This window comes from Bactrocera neohumeralis, chromosome 6 (genome assembly GCF_024586455.1).
Source record: "Bactrocera neohumeralis isolate Rockhampton chromosome 6, APGP_CSIRO_Bneo_wtdbg2-racon-allhic-juicebox.fasta_v2, whole genome shotgun sequence".
Classification (NCBI taxonomy): domain Eukaryota; kingdom Metazoa; phylum Arthropoda; class Insecta; order Diptera; family Tephritidae; genus Bactrocera; species Bactrocera neohumeralis.
In genome coordinates, this window is record NC_065923.1 from 41,672,129 (window position 1) to 41,691,763 (window position 19,635).

The 19,635-nt window shown below is 34.0% G+C and overlaps 2 protein-coding genes across 3 annotated transcripts; one reads left to right on the plus strand and one right to left on the minus strand.

The window, feature by feature from the left end:
- Nucleotides 1-1,255: 1,255 nt before the first annotated feature.
- On the minus strand, nt 1,256-11,951 carry LOC126762027 (probable chitinase 2). 2 transcript variants are annotated; one of them, XM_050478503.1, is made up of 5 exons: nt 11,776-11,951; nt 3,389-3,479; nt 3,101-3,265; nt 2,522-3,027; nt 1,256-2,456 (listed from the first exon to the last, which is right to left on the minus strand). In XM_050478503.1, exons 2-5 carry the CDS (start codon nt 3,477-3,479, stop codon nt 1,767-1,769), a joined length of 1,452 nt encoding a protein of 483 aa, XP_050334460.1. In that variant the 5' UTR covers nt 11,776-11,951; the 3' UTR covers nt 1,256-1,766. The 2 variants fall into 2 exon arrangements, with proteins under 2 accessions (XP_050334460.1, XP_050334459.1); XM_050478502.1 differs by lacking the exon at nt 11,776-11,951 and adding an exon at nt 5,559-5,663.
- Nucleotides 11,952-15,833: 3,882 nt separating this feature from the next.
- LOC126761494 (DDB1- and CUL4-associated factor 8) lies at nt 15,834-19,629 on the plus strand. The gene is made up of 9 exons (XM_050477692.1): nt 15,834-16,167; nt 16,228-16,409; nt 16,751-17,231; nt 17,294-17,380; nt 17,451-18,407; nt 18,475-18,617; nt 18,684-18,828; nt 18,978-19,070; nt 19,136-19,629. The coding sequence occupies exons 2-9, from the start codon at nt 16,240-16,242 to the stop codon at nt 19,379-19,381; spliced, it is 2,322 nt and encodes a 773-aa protein (XP_050333649.1). The 5' UTR covers nt 15,834-16,167; nt 16,228-16,239; the 3' UTR covers nt 19,382-19,629.
- The last annotated feature ends 6 nt before the right edge of the window (nt 19,630-19,635 follow it).

Below are 19,635 nucleotides of genomic sequence, written 5' to 3' on the forward strand. Positions count from 1 at the left end.
TGATTGTGAGCGGCTGTGAAACTTTAAACGTGTTTTTCTCACACTTCACTTTTTCGAAGCCGGTGAACTCTGTAGCTCAAAATCTACTGAACCGATCCTTTTGAAATTTTGCACAGTCTTTCTTTACATAAATTGTGAGGTAACGCTGTCGAGTTTTTTTTTTGTTTTTTGTTTAACTTATTTTTAAACAACAAAATTTCTGATTTTTTTGGTGAAAAATCAGTATTTTAAGTTCCGAGCGTTGTAAAAAATTGAAAAAATCATTAAAAAAAACTCGACAGTGTTACCTGAGGAAACTTATCAACTAATCAAATCAATTTGGTTTTTTAATTTCAAATGATCCAGTCATGAGTTATGCGGTTCACCGCGAATCAATTTTTTTTTGGGAGGTCAACGAAGATCTTCTGTCACCGGCTCATTTTTTAATATTTTTCTATGAAACTTTCACAGAATATTCTTTAAATATCATAATAATATAATTATGCTATAATTATACAAATAAATAAATATTGATTGTATCTTAAAAAAAATTATTTAAAATATGCTTTTTTCGCTCGAATTAACCTTACTACCCCCTTAATAAAGCATTGGTTTTTGGGGGAAAAATACTGTTGAAATGGGGCTGTGCACCAGTGAAGTCAACCGAGTCCAATCGACCGTCAGCCGAGGGGACTGCTCTCAAGCGTGGAAAGACAAAAAAATCGGCTGGCAAGGTTATGGCATCAGTCTTTTGGGATGCACGTGGTATATTATTCATCGAAAGATTACTGAATCAGTTTTAATCCATTGCACTGCGTATTTGGTTGCAGTTCTTTTCTACCATTCCCAATATTTAGCAATTTTATTATTTTTTAGGAAGGAACAGTTTGAAATTGTACGCATATACTTCATGTTTCGCGTTTAAATATTGCACTGCTCTGTGCAATACTTCGAAAAGATGCCTGTATATCTCAAATTATAATAGACCTTTTTATCAACACTCCAATTATTCCGCTATATTTTTATGCTAGATATCGCGTTTGCCTATAATTTGAAATATATTTTTTGTATTTATAAAATGTATTGAATTTTAACATAAATAGATAAATAGTATTCTATGTTCTTACCCTGGCTCTAAGCTACCTCCCCATCAATTCGGTTCATCCGTTCTTGAGTTATAAATGGTGTAACTAACACGACTTTCTTTTATATATGTATGTATATAGATATCAGTTTCTTCTTGATTTGTAGACCGGGAAGTGAAAGAATCAAACGAAATTTGAAATTGTGTTATATGAAATTGACATAATCGGACTACTGCCACGACCACAACACGTCATTAAACAAAATCTTATAAAGCGCCATAACTAAGCATTAAATTAAGATATATATATGTAGAACTGTAATTTGGCACAGAGAATAAAGTAAGTAAGTATTATGGGGATTTGCTATGATGAGTCATGAAAAATTAATATGAAGCTTCAATTCTTTATAGGACAATATTATCTGTTTTTTTTTACTTTATTAAAATGTATATAAATGGTTGATTAACTACTTCTAGCGACTTTTTTACATTTATTTCACAACTAAATCTAATTATCAAACATTTTATATATTAAGTACTTTATAAATTTTTGAAGTACACCTTTTTGTGGTATGTATGTAAGTATGTTTAACTAGCCATGACATGATACGAGACATACAGAAAAAAACTAAATTAATTACACAAAAGTAAGTAAGATCTCAATGCTTAATAAGTACAAGGTAAAAACGACTTAATCACAATTTTAAAACACTAAATGATATGTGAAAAGTACAAGTGCAATGAGATCAAGAAGACTTCGTTGCAGCAATACATTTCCAGATGCATTGCTGTTCTTTCGATCTTCTATGCTGCCATGTGGAATCTCATTGTCTTCTATAGTTTGCTCCACCTCGTCCAATGCCAACGTGGTGGCTTCATTAATGGTGCGCAATAACGGATAGTTTGAATTGATGCGCTTCGGCATAATGGCATGTCCATTGCTTTGTAGGTACTTGTAATCCGCGTAGATATCATCCTCAGGTGCGCAGCTGCCGCGAAAATCATCAGTGTCTATGGACCATATCATCGTACCAGCAAGTTTCTTCTCGACAGCAAACTTGACTTTATTTGCAATTGAACGTGCGCTATCGTACGTAACTACTTGGACTAGGCCACTGAAGACATCGCGTTCGGAGCGTGCTAACATTTGGGAAGTCTTTGCATCCCAAGTTGTGGTCCAGCCTGAAGTTTTGTTGCTTAGAATGTTGCAGATTTCATTGTAGCCAAGGAAACCATCCTCACGAGTAAAGGGACCTTGAAAGGCGGTGCCGTCCGTAACATCGCCGGCATTGCCGTCTCGCGGTGTCCTAAAGGTACGGCCATAAAAGGGTAAGCCAATAACTATTTTATTTGGGGGCGCACCCATTTTCAGCAGATAATCAATGGTAAACTCCTGCAATTGAACATTTTTTGTGTGAGTATATATAAAATTGTGTTAAAAGCAATAATCTTACTCACCACGCTGAGTACATCACCTTCGGGCGCTCTGAGCGGTGCATTATAACCAACTAGCTTATCCCAACTGCCATGATAATCATAACACATAATATGTAAATAATCGAGGTAACGTGAAATTTGGCGCACATCATATGCTTGATCAATCACATTCTTGGCCGCTCCGATTGCTGACGTCAACAATAAACCATAATTATCGAACTCGTCTCTCAGTTCCTTTGTAAGTTGCACGAAATTTTCACGATCTTGTGGGCGGCCACCACGCTGCGTCGGGTACTCCCAATCTAGATCGAGGCCATCGAAATTATATTTACGTATGAATGTGGTCACTTGTTTCACGAAACGACGTCGTTGTTCCGGATCGGCTACTAGTAATGAGTAATTTTTCGAACCCTCATTCCATCCACCAATAGCCAAACTGACCTTCAAATGCGGATGTGTGATTTTGAAACCTGTCAAGTGTTCATAACCACCCTTGCCGTAATCTTCCTTTAAGTCTTGCCATGGATCTGCAAAACGGAAGTGGAATTCCTTATGACATTGAAACATTTTGTAAGCAAAATTGCAACAAATCATATTTACCCAGCGACTTAATGGCCGACTGTGTGATATCAAGACCAGCAAAAGCATAAATTACGTGTGTGCATAAGTTTGGATCGAAGTTTTCAATCGCATATGCGCCATTACCAGGCCGGTAAACTGCCCACGTCGAAATATAACACACCACCAATTTGCCATGTGTTGGTCCTGCATTCGGTTTTGGTTGGCAAAAAGAAAAAAAATCGTATTAAATTTCAAATATGGTTAAATAAGATTGCAAATTTGTGTTGTATATGCATGGGGAAAAGATATTTGATTACAAATTATTACCTGTCTTCGCTTTCGCCGAGCACGCAATGGAAGCGATGACTAAGAGTGTAAGTAACAGCTTGTTTCCGGTATTTAGGTAAGAAGAAGCCATCTGCAAAGAAACGTTTCATATAAAAAAATCCTGAAGTAAATGAAAATAGTTCAGAGCTATCTGATTAGATGGAAGGGTAATTTCTTGGCTCTGCCAATGCAATACTTTTAATGCTATCTTTTAACATGGCAACGTACTGCGGAGAGGCAATCACCATCGTCTGCATAACTTTAGAAATTATACCTGCTAGACAGTCAGTTTTACAGGAATGTGATTTAACTGAGACATTTCACTTAGCTGAATGCTGTAACACTCATACATTATGTCAATTTGATCTTCATAATATGGCAATTAATAACATTATTTGGGTTAATCTCAAATGATATTGCATCTTCCATTTAACGCTTTATGTAAAATAAATATTTAGAACTTGGATATATGATTTTTAAACCAGAATGTTGAGATTTGGTATTCAGACCAATCGTGTGTTGGGCTTGTTTAGTGCCTTAGAGGCAACAATATTTAACCTCACTTCTAAATTAACCTCGTTTATATGAGCGCCAATAAAAAAAAATACGCAAACAATTAAATGTTGTGATACCAATGCTCGTGATACAAATTTGCTGAGTACTTGACAGATATTCATCTATATATCTGTAATATTTAAATGTACTTATATTTTTTTTTTCTTATAGCGATCCGTCTACAGCACTTAATGTAAAGCATATGTTATGTCCCTCAAGAAAAAACTTCTCATGAAATCAATGAATTGTAGTTAGTTATATGGTGGGAGAAGTTTAGGAGTTTGAGAGTTTTTTCCTCATACCCTGAACGGGGTATATTAAACTTGCCACAAAGTTTGTAATACCCAGAAGAAGACCCTAAAAAGTAGTAAATGGTAAATGATAAGCATGCGCTTAGTTAATTGTACATACATACGTCCGTCTGCCTTCATATACGTGAACTAGTTCCTCAAGTTTTAAGATATCGGACTAAAATGTTTTACTTGCCTTTTTCTTCCCAATAACTGTTAATTTATCGAAACCGCTTATCTGACCACTATAGCATATACCCACCATACAAACAGCAAGATGAAAATCATATTCTCTTCAAAAAAAACATTTTATTTGACGAGATCTCTTCACAAAATTTGGCATAGATCATTGTCCCCAATTCAAGAAAATTTCAGATTGGATCACGATAGCATATAGCTGTCATACAAACTGCCAGAAGAAAAATCAAATTCTTTATGGAATCCCTTTTATTTGTTAAGGGTATTATTCTAGCTTCGGAGCGACCAAAGTTAACATTGATTGTGAATTATATTGTAATACATAAAAAATTACAAAAGCAGCAATTTCTGCTGATAAAATTCCGTCTTGAAATGCGATAACTTTATTGACATGATTTGCTAATGATTGATTGTACAAATGTGAAGTTCCTACTATTTGCCACAGTTTATATTGAGAGGTGCATACAATGTATATAAAAAACAAGTAAAGTGCAATAATTTAAATCTGTATATAGTATATACACATACCCTGAAATAATTGTGTATATATTCTTTAAAGAGAGTACTCCCTATAAGTTACTATTCGGAATGATTTAGTCTCCAAGACATACCTTTCAGCTGTAATTATATATAATTAGTCCCAAACCAATATCTTTGGAGTATATTTAGTTTATTTAAATATTGAATGTTATCATATACAAGAAATTGCCCCTTTTTGCGACTTTTTAAAAGTACATAGTTCTTCTTGTACCCGCAGAGCCCACAATTACATGGATTCTATCATAAGGTCATGCTGAAACAATAGGTAAAACAGTTCGTTCTGTATAAAAGATCAAAAAATCCTTTATTCACATGTTCCTTTACGACAAATCGCGAACTCAATCCGGACTTGTCACAGCAAATATGCAAGAAAGTGTTTACAACAACATGAATTAATTATCTTCCGCATTTTGTGCAATTATTATTGTTAGTTAAATGTGGTTATAGAGAAGTTATGACTTAAAGTTTTGAAATTGATAACTAAACAAAGCTTATGACTCAAGCTGTGGTCACTATAAGAATATAACTAACAGTAAGGCTTGTTTTATTTGGCTGTAAATATACAAATTTATTAAAATTAGCCTTACTCGTGCTTCCTTTCCCACCATGTACTCAACTTCCTTCGTGTCTGCTGGATATCCGCAGTAACTCTCTAAATTTGTATTAACACATATATTTCCAATATATAATATATACATATATGTGAGTATATATAGTATGTACAAAGGTATGTACATACAAGTATATATGTACAAACAAATATCAATGAAACTGGTTCAGAAAAAGTCAATTAACACTTCGCGCATTGCAACGCTTGGGAAATAATTTAAAAATATATATGGTAAACTGATATAAAAATATCTATATGCAAGTAATATAAAAGCAGAAATGAAAGTATATGAAATAGGGTAGTCCTACATTACATGAGATAAATCTTTGTGACTAAATATCAGATATTAATGCTTCTTCCGATCGTCCTATAAACCATACAACCACATTAACTCCAGAATTGTAACGAGATCCCTTATGAAAATTAAATAGCGGCAGACATCCAAGTATTTCAATGCAGTAATTTCTTTGACTAATAGCCCCGTCCTTCAATAGACAACAGTTACACAAGTATATTTCAGGTAATAAGAATAAACAACATAAATACGTTCAAAAAAAGATGTTTTTAACAAAAACGGTAATTTGCACAAAGATTAATCGCCGATTAAATATGGGTGATCCAAGTAGATAGCTTTTTTTCAATAGCCTTTTCTTGACAGATCACGCGTGGGTCGTGTCAAGCTGTCATCTTACTCGTATTTTTATTCGGTATTGTTTGTCATTTCATCATAGAAAGACTTACGCCTGAACAACGTTCTGAGACAATATGTTAAAGAAGTTGAAGACGGTTTAAGTTAATGAGAAAAGCTCAAGTTACATTTATTTCAGAGACTCGATATTATTTGATCAATGCTTTTGAACTGAAAGGGTTAGATTATTATAAATTATCAAAATCAATAATTCCAGAATAGCTGTCGTTCATATTACCGTTCAAATAACCAAAAAAAAGTAGTTATGGGAGGCAAATCTGGACGTCTGGTTGGCTACAGAATAGCTGTCATTCATATTGCCGTTTATATTTAAAAAAAAGTATTCATGGAAAGGAAATCCAGAGGTCTAGTTGGCTGCTGAGGATAGTAAAGTCAAACGATCTCTGTTAGCGTCAATATTTTCGTTGTTGAGTTAAAACAACTATTTTCAAAGTAAAGTGTATTCCTCTCTAGATCTAGGTGTGAAGCGTTCAAATTTTAGATTAAAAAATATATCTAATGAATTCAAATGATTAGAGCATATCAAAGTTATCTATGTAATATTGGCACATATCCCTAAGCCTCTGTATGTTTGCATATTCCCTAAACCATTTGAAAGATTTCAAGGAAAAGCGGTGTCGTTATTATTGCCAAGAAAATTGATCAATACTTGAAAAAATCTAAAACAAATTTGAAAATCGATTTCTTAGCAGATCACGTTGACTCATGGATTATTTATTGGACTTTATATAATAACAAAATTATATTATATATTATAAATAAAATTGTTAATAATTTATAATTTTTAATTTCAAATTTATGTAATTATATCATAGGTTTTCAAAGAGATTTCTATTGTACGTTTTCGACCAACTTCAAGTTTTTAAATAATAAAAGAGTAATGTCATTATACTTTATTTATTTCATTTCATCTTTCGTGCAGCTTGAGCCATCCTAATGTGTGATGATATGTAACCAAACTGGTTCAAAAGCGTTTGTAGTCGGTCAAGTTGTTACTAAATAAATTGAAATTAATTGCGATATTCTTGACTGTCTCTTCGGTTCTGCGTGTATTTGTAGCAATATGTAAAAGCAACAGAGACCCACACATTGCATACAGATTATGCGATGAATAATCAATTGAATTAAAAGTGAAAGAGGTTCTTTAATATAAACGTGAGTAAGTTGAGTATGGCAAAGTCATATAAGACAACGCATACAAGTTTCAAAGAATTATTTCATATTATTTTATGTACATATGTTTGTATGTTGCAAATGAAGTACAAAAACACAAACGTTTTGTATTTTATGTATGTTGTAAATAAAGAACAAAAAAATAAGCGCGAGAAACTCATAGCAAATTAGTTGAATGCAACTGTCGTCCATTACTAGGAGACTACGATTTCATATACTTTTGAATTTTTCAGATAACAAGAACATGACAGTTTGAACTCTACGGTTTTTATATTATTTATTTATGACACTCTGAGTTATATTATGTATGAACTCGGATATTGGACAATCGATGTTTCATTTTACATTACAACGAGTCATTCGATCTCCTTAAACCTTTTAAAAGAATTTTTTTTATAAGCAACTCGCAACTCTAAAGCCATATTATATATAGACAGTGTTGCGATTTTTTTAATCCAATTTCAGAATTTTGAGAGATTAAATAAAAAATTAAGCTATTTAGACTGCTTGGTTTGTGAGTATACTACCTTTTAAAGGAGACCCCTGTAGTTCTTAAAAGGTAAACAATTAAGAATTTTTTTATATATTGGGTAGTCGAAAAAGTATTTTTGTATTTTTGATCAAACTTCAATTTATTTTGTTTATATTTACACTAATAAATAAATAAACAAATATGTTGAGACATTATTCCATCAGTGTAAATCGAAATTTCTAAAATTCCAGAACGGAAGCAAGCGAACCATTGCTGTGCTACACGAACTGATACAGCATCGTCTCCATAAACTTAACAAATTTCATTAGTGGCTTGCGTGGCATTCTTCCCATTTTTATACAAACATTTCAAAATATAGCGCATTTCTTCATTATTTTCACTAATTTTTGAGCGGCTGCAAATTTTTCAACTTCCCGAATTTATTTTTGTTAGTTAAATGAAGCTTAAAATCTCACCTTTCCAACACTATGTGGTATGACACAATGTGATTGGTAGAACTGGAAATATACGACTGCAACGACATCTATTGACAAAATACGAAAAGACTTTTCCGACTACCCAATATATGTATACATATAGTTTGCATATGTTGAATATCTTTTTATAAACGCCTTCTTCCTGCCGAATTTCTCAAACAATGTTTCATTACATAGTAGAAGAAGATCGCTCTAAACTGTAATAGTAAAGTATTCCGTAAACTAAGTCAACTCTAGCGATCCTGATTTCCTCTCATTAAGGGGTTTCAAAAAATCGAATTTTTTTATTGCCTTATGAATTTCCACACACCTCTAGAATTTTGTTCTAAATTTTCAAGTTGATCCGCGTAATAGTTTAGGAGATACAGCATTGAGAACTTGTGCGCTCGACGCTATCTAAGCTAAGTGCGCCGTCTTTAAACGCGTTTTTCTCGAAACTGTGTTTTTGAAGTTTGTTGGCAAGATTTCTCGAGAACTACTCAGCCGTTCTTCATGAAATTTTACACGGGTCCTTGAGATACAATTCTTAAAGACAACTATTTCAAAAAAAAATCTCGAAATTTTCACCGAAATTTAAATTTTTTTGTAAAAGTGGCTGCCAAAATATCCAATCTTTTTTCTGTTTTTTTTTTCCTTCGTCCAAGTTCATAGTTAAGGTTTTAACTATGTAATTTCGTTTATTTTTCACTTTAGATGATCTTATAAGGAGTTATCATGTCAACGCGGGCGCATCTCCGAGGTGTCACTGAAATGGCGGCGCAATGGTCGAGTTTTAAATAGTTTTTCCAAAAATTTCATAATTTTTTTGTTAACAGTATATGTTTGTATCAATAAAAAAGTCTAATAAAATATCTAATTTTTATTTTAAAACAAGTAAGGAAGGGCTAAGTTCGGGTGTCACCGAACATTTTATACTCTCGCATGATAAAGTGATAATAATTTACATATTTTTTTATTTTTGCTGTAAAATTAATTAGATTAGATCAATTTGTGTACTTTGAGTATTGAATTGTATTTTCATTTCCTAATGTATATATTATACAAAGAAGGCATCAGATGGAATTCAAAATAGCGTTATATTGGAAGAAGGCGTGATTGTGAACCGATTTCACTCATATTTCGTACGTGTCATCAGGGTGTTAAGAAAATATTATATACCGAATTTCATTGAAATCGGTCTAGTAGTTCCTGAGATATGGTTTTTGGTCCATAAGTTGGCGACGCCACGCCCATTTTCAATTTTTAAAAAAAAAGCCTGGGTGCAGCTTTCTTCTGCCATTTTTTCCGTAAAATTTAGTGTTTCTGATGTTTTTGTTAGTCGGTTAACGCACTTTTAGTGATTTTCAACATAACCTTTGTATGGGAGGTGGGCGCGGTTATTATCCGATTTCTTCCATTTTTGAACTGTATATAGAAATGCCTGAAGGAAACGATTCTATAGAGTTTGGTTGACATAGCTATAGTAGTTTCCGAGATATGTACAAAAAACTTAGTAGGGGGCGGGGCCACGCCCACTTTTCCAAAAAAAAATTACGTCCAAATATGGCCCTCCCTAATGTGATCCTTTGTGCCAAATTTCACTTTAATATCTTTATTTATGGCTTAGTTATGACACTTTATATGTTTTCGGTTTTCGCCATTTTGTGGGCGTGGCAGTAGGCCGATGTTGCCAATCTTCGAACTTAACCTCTTATGGAGCCAAGAAATACGTGTACCAAGTTTCATCATGATATCTCAATTTTTACTCAAGTTACAGCTTGCACGGACGGACGGACAGACGGACTAACAGACGGACGGACGGACAGACAGACATCCGGATTTCGACTCTACTCGTCGCCCTGATCACTTTGGTATATATAACCCTTTATCTGACTCTTTTCGTTTTAGGACTTACAAACAACCGTTATGTGAACAAAACTATAATACTCTCCTTAGCAACTTTGTTTATAAAAATCTCGATATTTACACCGAAATTTAATTTTTTTTGTAAAAATGACTGCCAAAACATCGAATCTTCTTTTTTTCTGTTTTTTTTCCTTCGTCCAAGTTCTTAGTTAAGGTTTTAACTATGTAATTTCATTTATTTTTCACTTTAGATGATCTTATAAGGAGTTATCATGTCAACGCGGGCGCATCTTTTTTCCGAGGTGTCACCGGAAATGGCGGCGCAATGGTCGAGTTTAAAATACTTTTTCCAAAAATTTCATAATTTTTTTGTCTATAGTATATGTTTGTAACAATAAAAAATTCTAATAAAATATTTAATTTTTATTTAAGAAAAAAATTGTTGAAAAAGGCTTTTTTACCCGAGGAAACCCATGCAACTCCTTAAATCATAATATAGAATCTTATTTGTAGTATTCCTGGCATTAACTTCCTCTAAGTTACCTAGTAGTCATTGGGCCACATTTTGTGAAAATTGCTGTGTTGTTTAAACTTAAACTTCTTACGACTTCTAAATTCTTCTCTATTACTAAGCAAATAAAATGCTAACTTTTTATCGGTTAATGGGAAAACGTGATCCACATTGTAAAATATTTTTATGTTGACGCGAATAGTGCACATACAAATTACAAACCGTGTTTAGCTATTTTTGTATATTAACCAAGATGATACATTTCGATAAATGCAAATTTATATATTAATGAACTATATATGTTATTCAGAGCAGCCTTAACAAAACAAATCAGATTTATGCTTAAAAAACCGGAATTATAACATCTTGATTGGTAACTTGGTTAGGGCGGCAGTCACGCTGCATGACGCGAAAAATATTGAAAACAAATACTGAAATCTACTAATGTAAGAGCCACGCGAAAAATACAGCGGAAATTTTTGGTGCTAATAAACGTTTTTTGGTTCAGTTTAAGTGGCCATAAAAGCAAAAAATTGCAATGAGGAAGTCTAATAAGTCGAGAAATGTTTCAATATTGTGGCCAGCTATGTACATCACCAACTTCATTGAAGCGTTGCGCATGCGCCGCCGCTAGCAGGTGATTGCGTGGCGCAGTGGCTAAAACAACAAAAACAACAAACGTAGCATAACACGAATAAGTACTTATGTTAGTACTTGTGCATACAAAAGAGTCCACTTATGTACATTTTTAACATATCTATTTGTAACGAGTATTATTTACTTATGCACACACTATATACATAAGTATATGGAATACCTGCCCATCACCACATACATATATATGTATAAGTATTCACGCATTTGTGGTCAAAATTACCAATTTTTAGCACTATGCACTATTTTGTTAAGATTATTTTCATCGAATTAGTGAAAAAACTACCGAAAGTAACATCACAAAACACTAAAATTGCAAGTATGTATTCATACCTTCAGTTGTATATCTATTGTTTCTTTTTTCCTTTCTTTTTTATTTGTTTTTGGAGTTAAACTTTAACGCCAATTAAATGTGACAAAAACACCGCAACAAAACCGAGCACCGTCACGATATCTACCGCCTTTGTCGCGCTCGTTTCGAAAACTGACTGTGTGCAAGATTGGGTGATGGGTTTGGGCTGCCGCTTACTAACTTTGACTCAATCTTGCTAGCTTGTACAATGAAATTGGTTTAAAAGAAAACGAAATACCCTCTCTTTAGTCACAGTCGAAGACAAGATTGACTTTGTGCCATTTATATGTATGTATACGTATGTTTGTATGTATACCTCTGTATTCGTATGCAGGTATTTTTTAAAAAAATTCAGTTGAGAGCTTTGCCTATATGTCGCTCCTTACCATAAATATCTCTTTGAGTGCTCAAAAGTTTAATTCGCATGATTTCGCATTGGTCCGCCCTTGATGATGACCGGGCTGATAAAGTGCGTCAAATGGTTCTCATACATGTAACTGAAAATTTGGTGGCACTTATTTATACTTTTAAGCTTCTGCTAAAATTTGTCTAACCCCAATTATGGGAAAAGAATGTAATTGTTACCAAAATATTGGTCGTAATGCAGAGAATACGGTTTTTATTGTAGGGTGCCGTAAAGAAAACAGTTAACTAACGATATTAGCAATAAATAATAATTAAAAAAATTTAGAAGTATTATACCACACATTTCGAAAACAAAATATAATATATAACAAGTAAGGAAGAGCTAAGTTCGGGTGCAACCGAACATTTCATACTCCTGCAACTTGCAAAAAGCAAAGCCTGGGAAATTCCTTCAGGTGCTATCAAAACTTTATAAATAATATTAAACGTATGACTTTAGTAAATAGAAGTAGTTTCCGAGATATGTTAGGGTTTAACAATTGCGAACATCTTCCTTTGTGCCAAATTCTTGCAACTTTTATGGCTTAGTTATGACACTTTATAGATTTTCAAATCCGCCATTTTGTGGGCGGCTAGTTAGAATAACGAAACATTACATGTACTCAATTATAAAATAATTTCAGATATTTTCGGCATTAAACAATATGGTAGTATACCTAATATTGTACGTTCAGTTAATTAAAAATATATATAAAATATCTTGACCGATTTGGACTGTATAAGGTCAACCGGAAATTTAAAAATCATTTATTAGTTATACCGAAGATACGATTTTTTAACCCGATTTTATTTATTTCTTTAAGAAGTTATATAGGCTTACGGGCTTAAAAACTCGATTTTTTTTATTGTCTTATTAAATTCTACAACACCTCTTGAATATCGTACTAAATTTTCAAGTTGATTCGAGTAATAGTTTCGGAGATATAGCTTTGAGAACTTGTGTGCTCGAGGCTAGCTAGGCTAACTAGGAAACTGTGTTTTTAAAGTCGGTTGGCAAGATTTCTCGAGAACTACTCAACCGATCTTCATGAAATTTTGCACAGGTCCTTGAGATTCAATTCTTAAACACTTGGACGAAGGATTTTTTTTCGATTGCATCTGTTTAAAAAAATTTCGCGAAATTTTAATTTTTTTGTAAAAATCTCTACCAAAAATCCAATTTTCAGTTTTTTTCCTTTGTCCAAGCTCTAAGTTTAGGTCTTAAATAAAATACAGTTTATTTCTTTGTTAATAGTGTATGTTTGCAACAATAAAAAATTCTAATAAAATATTTCATTATTTAATATAAAAAAAAATGTTGAAAAATTTTTGATTCACTCGAGGAAATCCATGTAATCTCTTAATGTACCGCTCATACCATTACCAATTTATAACAAGTAAAGTCAACCGAATGTTTAAAAACTTTGAGATTAGTTATAAAGCGGCTAGGGCAAGATTTTATTTATACATATAAATTTAGTGCTTAATTATGTCACTTTGTATGCTTTCGCTTAATGGCGTTTTGTGGGCGTGGCAGTGGTCCGATAACTAACATATGCGTTCCGATTTTCGCCCAGGAACACCTGTACTAAGTTTCATTACGATATCTCAATTTATACTCAAGTTACAGCTTGGACAGACAGACAGATATCCGGATTTCGACATGCTTATCATTTATATTTACAAAACCCTATACCTATTTCGATTAGTTTTAGGTGATACAAACAACCGTCTGGTGAACAAAAATACCTATTATATTCTGTAGCAACATGTTACAAGAGAATAAAAACTCTCTAAAAAAATTATAAATTAAACATCTCTCATAAAAGGAGAGCGAACCGCCTAATTCATAACCTTATGTTCCGTCTTAATTTTTAAATCATAAATAGAGTACGCTTTTATTCGTCAGTTTAAATTTCACCGTTATACCTTATATATTATTTAAGTCACCAGTACGACTAAGCTTCCCTAAGGCTAATTTGTGCGAAACAAAGCCTATTTTCGTAATTTTTTTATGTAAAAGATAAATGTACAACTGTTACATTCTAGTACATATGTTTTAGTATGAAATTTGAAAAAAAAAATATTAAAATTAAATTTTAATGGAAATGCGGCAATGACAGCAATTACTCTGGAAGATCTTGGAAAAATGTTGAATTGCGGTGTTCCTCATAACTCGGTGCCCGGTCATCTGAAATCAAAATATCAAAAATAGATTGTTAGATAATCGCCTGGCCCAAATAACACTGGGGAGTTTTCCAACAACACCGCGAAAAAAATCGGTTAATTTTTTATTGTAAGAAAATCACTCCACCAGTACCTAGTGAATTATGTATACAAGGTGCGTTCCAAAGTAAACAGGACTTTAAAAAAACAGAACGAATTTTTTTTTCGGCTAAATCAATTTATTTTATACAAAATAGTCTCCTTCTGCTTCAATACAGCTTTTTGCGCGATCCAAAAGCATGTCGAATGAGTGTTTTAGCTCGCTGGCCGGTATGGCCGCCAGTATGCCGGTGCAAGCCTTTTGAATGGCCTCTACGTCTGCATAACGCTTTCCTTTCATGCGCAAATGCATTTTTCCGAAAATGAAGAAGTCGCACGGTGCCATATCAGGTGAATACGGGGAGTGGTTAATGGTTAAAATGTGATTTTTTGTCAAATAATCGTTCTTCGAATGTTGGATTCTGAGCAATTAAGCCCAAATGTGCCAAGTGGTGAATCAGTACTTTCTATTTCTTAAATTGCGCCCGTTTTTCGGCGATGTCGTCCTTTAAATTATTCCATGCGCATGCCAAAATTAGTGAATTAATGGAACCATGTTTCATCCATTGTTTCATTTCGACGCAAACACTCCGGTTTATTACACTTGAATATCTCCAAACACTGATCCGAATCATCAACTCGTTGTTGTTTTTGGTCAAAAGTTAGCTCAGGCTTTCTCATACCCAAATATTCGTGTATGATACGAAGTATACATACATATGTATGTTCAGTTGATATCTTTAGAGTGATTCAGATTACGGTCATCCAAATTATTTTTTGGATTATTTTGATATTTTCATCGGAAACAACCTCTTTTGGGCGTCCACTGAGTTCACAGTCTTCACTGCTCATTTGACCACGTCAAAACTTAGCATACAAATCCTTGATGGTTGATTTTCCTGGTGCAGTTCCGGAAACTCGTCATTAAAACAAGTTTTTGCTTCAAATGCAGCATTTCCCCTCAAAAAGCGTTAATATACCATCAAGCGAATTCCCTTTTTATTCATTTTTTTACAATAACAAAACTTGTTTCTCTCAACATGATACTAATGATCTGACAGCTGTCAAATTTTGGCAAAGACCTTTTGACGATTAAGGCTAACTAAAAATCATATGCATTTAAGTATATGTGTCATGCCGGGGACTATTCAATTGACTTGTTTTAGAGCATGTTCATATTGCGCGTGCTATTTATTTGGGTCGAACTGTATAAGTGTTGTAAAACGCTACCAAATTCGTCTAAACTTTTTGCCCATTCTCAACACATCTTTAAAAAAATAATAAATTATTTGCATACCGATTTGTAATAGCAAGTATTTGTAATAAACGAATGGTACATTGAAATTAAAATACATTTTTTGTTAATTTGGTGTTATTTTGGATTTCGCTAGACTGCACAATTACGACGACGTTCAATATTTATAACATCGGCTTGACTCTCTTAATTAAGTTTTAGACTAATTTGGCTGCGAATATTAAAAGTTTTATATTCTGGATAATACTTCATAAAATTGTTATATTAATATCAATTCCTCATAATATTTCATATTTAAGCAATTGAGACAATAATTTGGGTCTTTACTTATACGTTTGACTTCTAAAAATTGTTCTACGCAAACGACTCGGTGTGATAAAAGCCAAACATAACAATAACGTATATATAGAGGTGCCAACGGCAGTAGCTCATCAAACTAATGTGAAAAGTAAGAAATATAACTGTCAAACATTTTCTTTTGTATTCTTAACTAAGAAAATATTTGTAGTTCGATTAAAGTATGGACAAAATCGAGCAATCATCGTGTGACAAAAATTTGTCGAATAATAAACGGATATCAGCTGAGAGCTGTTCAGACGACGACGAAGGTAAGGAAATAGCAATGGAAACCGTGGAGGCAATTTTGGAGGCAGTAGTCACAGAACAAGTCGATGATAATTATAGTGAAAGGTGAGTGGAGTTCGTGAAACAAAAATGTTGTCTTTGGTATTATTGAAGCCGCACTACACATTTCCCAGATCGTTATATTATTAAAGAAAGTGACAATCCTTTACCGGTTTCAAATACCGGACTCATATCTAACTATCCTGTCAAAAACAAGCGATTGCTGTGTATATGGAGTCATTGTGATTATACCAACTAAAATAATATTCTTCTTTTTTCGATTTGAAGATTTTTAATTTGTACTCTAATTTAATTAACATTTGGAAATATGGCTACCTTATCATCCAATGTGCAATGTAAATTATACTATATACCACGACTTATACATATATGTATATTGTTTTTAGTGACTCCCGTTCAACTCCAACAAAGACGGATAAAAGTAGCAGTGACAGCGGAGTTTGCATCAACATTGAGGAGCAATCAATTACCAACAATACGGACCTTAATACAGATATAGATATGAATTCTACCGATGTAAACAGTACTGATAACCTGAATACGTCCTCCAACCATTCAGGAAACAATTTAGTACTTAGCTCTACCCTCAATGAGGAATCAGTAACTCAAGTTCACAATGACCAAAAAACGAAAACGTCATTACAACATGATGCTGAAAAAGAAACGGATGAACAATCAGGCAGCAATATTATAGGGGTGAAACAACTTTGTGGTAGCAGTGATACAATTGAGTTACCCGCTTGGCCGCGTCATACACGTCGTGGTGCTCGTAATTACCGCCATAGTACCCAAGACGATGGTCAAGACGATGAAGACGAAAGTGATAGGGAAGGAGTCATTGTTAATGCAACTGAAGAAGAGCAAATGGTAGGTTTCTTTGAAAAAAAACATCACCTAAAAAATGTGTTAATAAATAATATACACCTTAGCCGCTACTGTCGGAATCAACAACACAATCAACAAATGCGGAGGCTGTTAATAATATTGACACATCAATGCCAAGCGAAGCTGAGGATGTGAGTTATAATATTATATACGCAAATATAAATACAATTTTCTGTAATAATTATATGACTTTACTTTCAGTTGCCTGCCAATTCCGACACCACGGGAAATAGGTTGCCGTATATAAGCAGCAGTCCCATTTTCAGCGACGACGATGATGACATTGATGAAGACGATGACGATGATGATGATGACGACGATGATGATGACGATGACGACGAGGACGACACTGATGATGATGATGAAGATGATGCTGACTCCACTGAGCATGCGAGCAATTTAGCTGAAATTATGAATAAACCTAAACCAGCATATACCTGGTGTTCGGCGTATGAGCTGATGCGTCGCGAACATGGACTGAGTGGCGATGGCCGCAGATCTTTGAGTGGAGGATTATCTCCAGGTTTCAATGCACGTTTTTATGCAGCCCGACACGTTATCGAACGTATGAAGATCTCCCATTGCCTAACAAAGCATAGTGGCTGTGTAAATTGCTTAAATTTTAATCGCAACGGTGACTTACTCTGCTCTGGTTCAGATGACACACGCATAATAGTATGGGATTGGGCGCTAAAGAAGCCAAAATGCGTTTTTAAATCGGGGCATACTCAGAATATATTTCAAACGAAATTTATTAACAGTGCAGGTGTTTTAGATATTGTATCCGCTGGTCGGGATGGTCAAGTACGCCGTTCAATTCTACCGTCATCTGGCGGAAAACCACAAACATCATTGCTATATCGTCATAATGGGTCCGTGCATAAACTTGTGATGAGCCCAAATAATCCCTTTGAAATTATAAGTGCCGGCGAGGATGCCCATATACGTCTTAAAGACTTGCGTAGCGACGAGAGCTCAACTAGCCTTTGTAAAGTGCAGAGCAGTAGAAAGAAACGTAAAATACGTCTTTTCAGCATTGCTCATCACCCCTACGCTCCGGAAATATGCGTCTGCGGCTGTGATAACTTTGTTCGTGTCTTCGATAAGCGCCATATGGCCAAACCAGTGCATCAAATGTGTCCCGAACATTTAGTTAAAGTAAGTTTGTGGTCAAAACGAATTGAATATTTATGAATTTATGTATAAATAAAATAATAATTTTCAGAGTGCTATGCCTCAAGTCACTTGCGCTGTCTACAACAATACAGGTAGTGAAGTGCTCGCATCTTATAGCGATGATTTCATCTACTTATTTAATAATAACAAATACAAAACAGGCGAATATCTTCATCGTTACCGTGGTCATTAGTAAGCTCAAACATCCTATGAATATCCCTATTGAATACAGTTCATTAAAATTTTGTTTTCACACAGCAATCACAAAACAATCAAAGGGGTAAACTTTTTCGGGCCCAATTCAGAGTATGTGATCAGTGGAAGTGATTGTGGCAATATATTTTACTGGGATAAAAATACTGAAGCAATCTTAAACTTTATGCCTGGCGATACTATGGGTGTGGTGAGTAAAGTATACCACTAAGTTTTTTTTGGAGTGCTTTTCTTACACAAATTTGTGTTTAGATTCGTCAATTTAAATGTAAAATCGCTTAATTTTCGTACTAGTGTCCAGTGTACCAAACTAAAACAATAATTTCACTCTCCTTATAGGTAAATTGTTTAGAGCCGCATCCATCAATTCCGGTACTGGCTACATCTGGACTAGATAGCAGCATAAAAATATGGACTCCAAGTAGTGACGTGGTAGGTAGCCTCAGTATTTTGAAATTTTTTTTATGTTTAATAATTTCGTCACCATTTTTCTGCAGTATCCTCCTGATTTGTCTAAACTTGAAACGTGTGTTAAACGGAACCTGAGACATTCGGTATTGGGCGATGGCAGTGGGTTTAATGATCGCGAATTTCACAACTTTATACGCCAATTTCTTCGTACTCCACCTCGTCGTGGTACATATCCGTCAGGTGATGACGAACATAGCAACAGCAGTAGTGACGGTGATAGTGATGGTTTCGATTGTCCACAAATGGAAGGTATACAATGTCAAACCCAATAAACTTGAATTCTAACACCAATATATTTACGAAAAGTGGCGGAATAGTCAATATGTTTTATAGGTTTCCTGCTAGAATGTTTCTTTCTTTCTTTTTAAATTGTTGCCAACTTTTTTACACCCTTTCTTGTAATATATTTATTTGCACGATGATATAATGCGTCAAAGAGTTTATTGCTTGTTAGACCAAATTAGAATTATCGTGCCAAAAAATGTTTGTTGGTTATCAAAATATACATACATATATATTTCGTGTA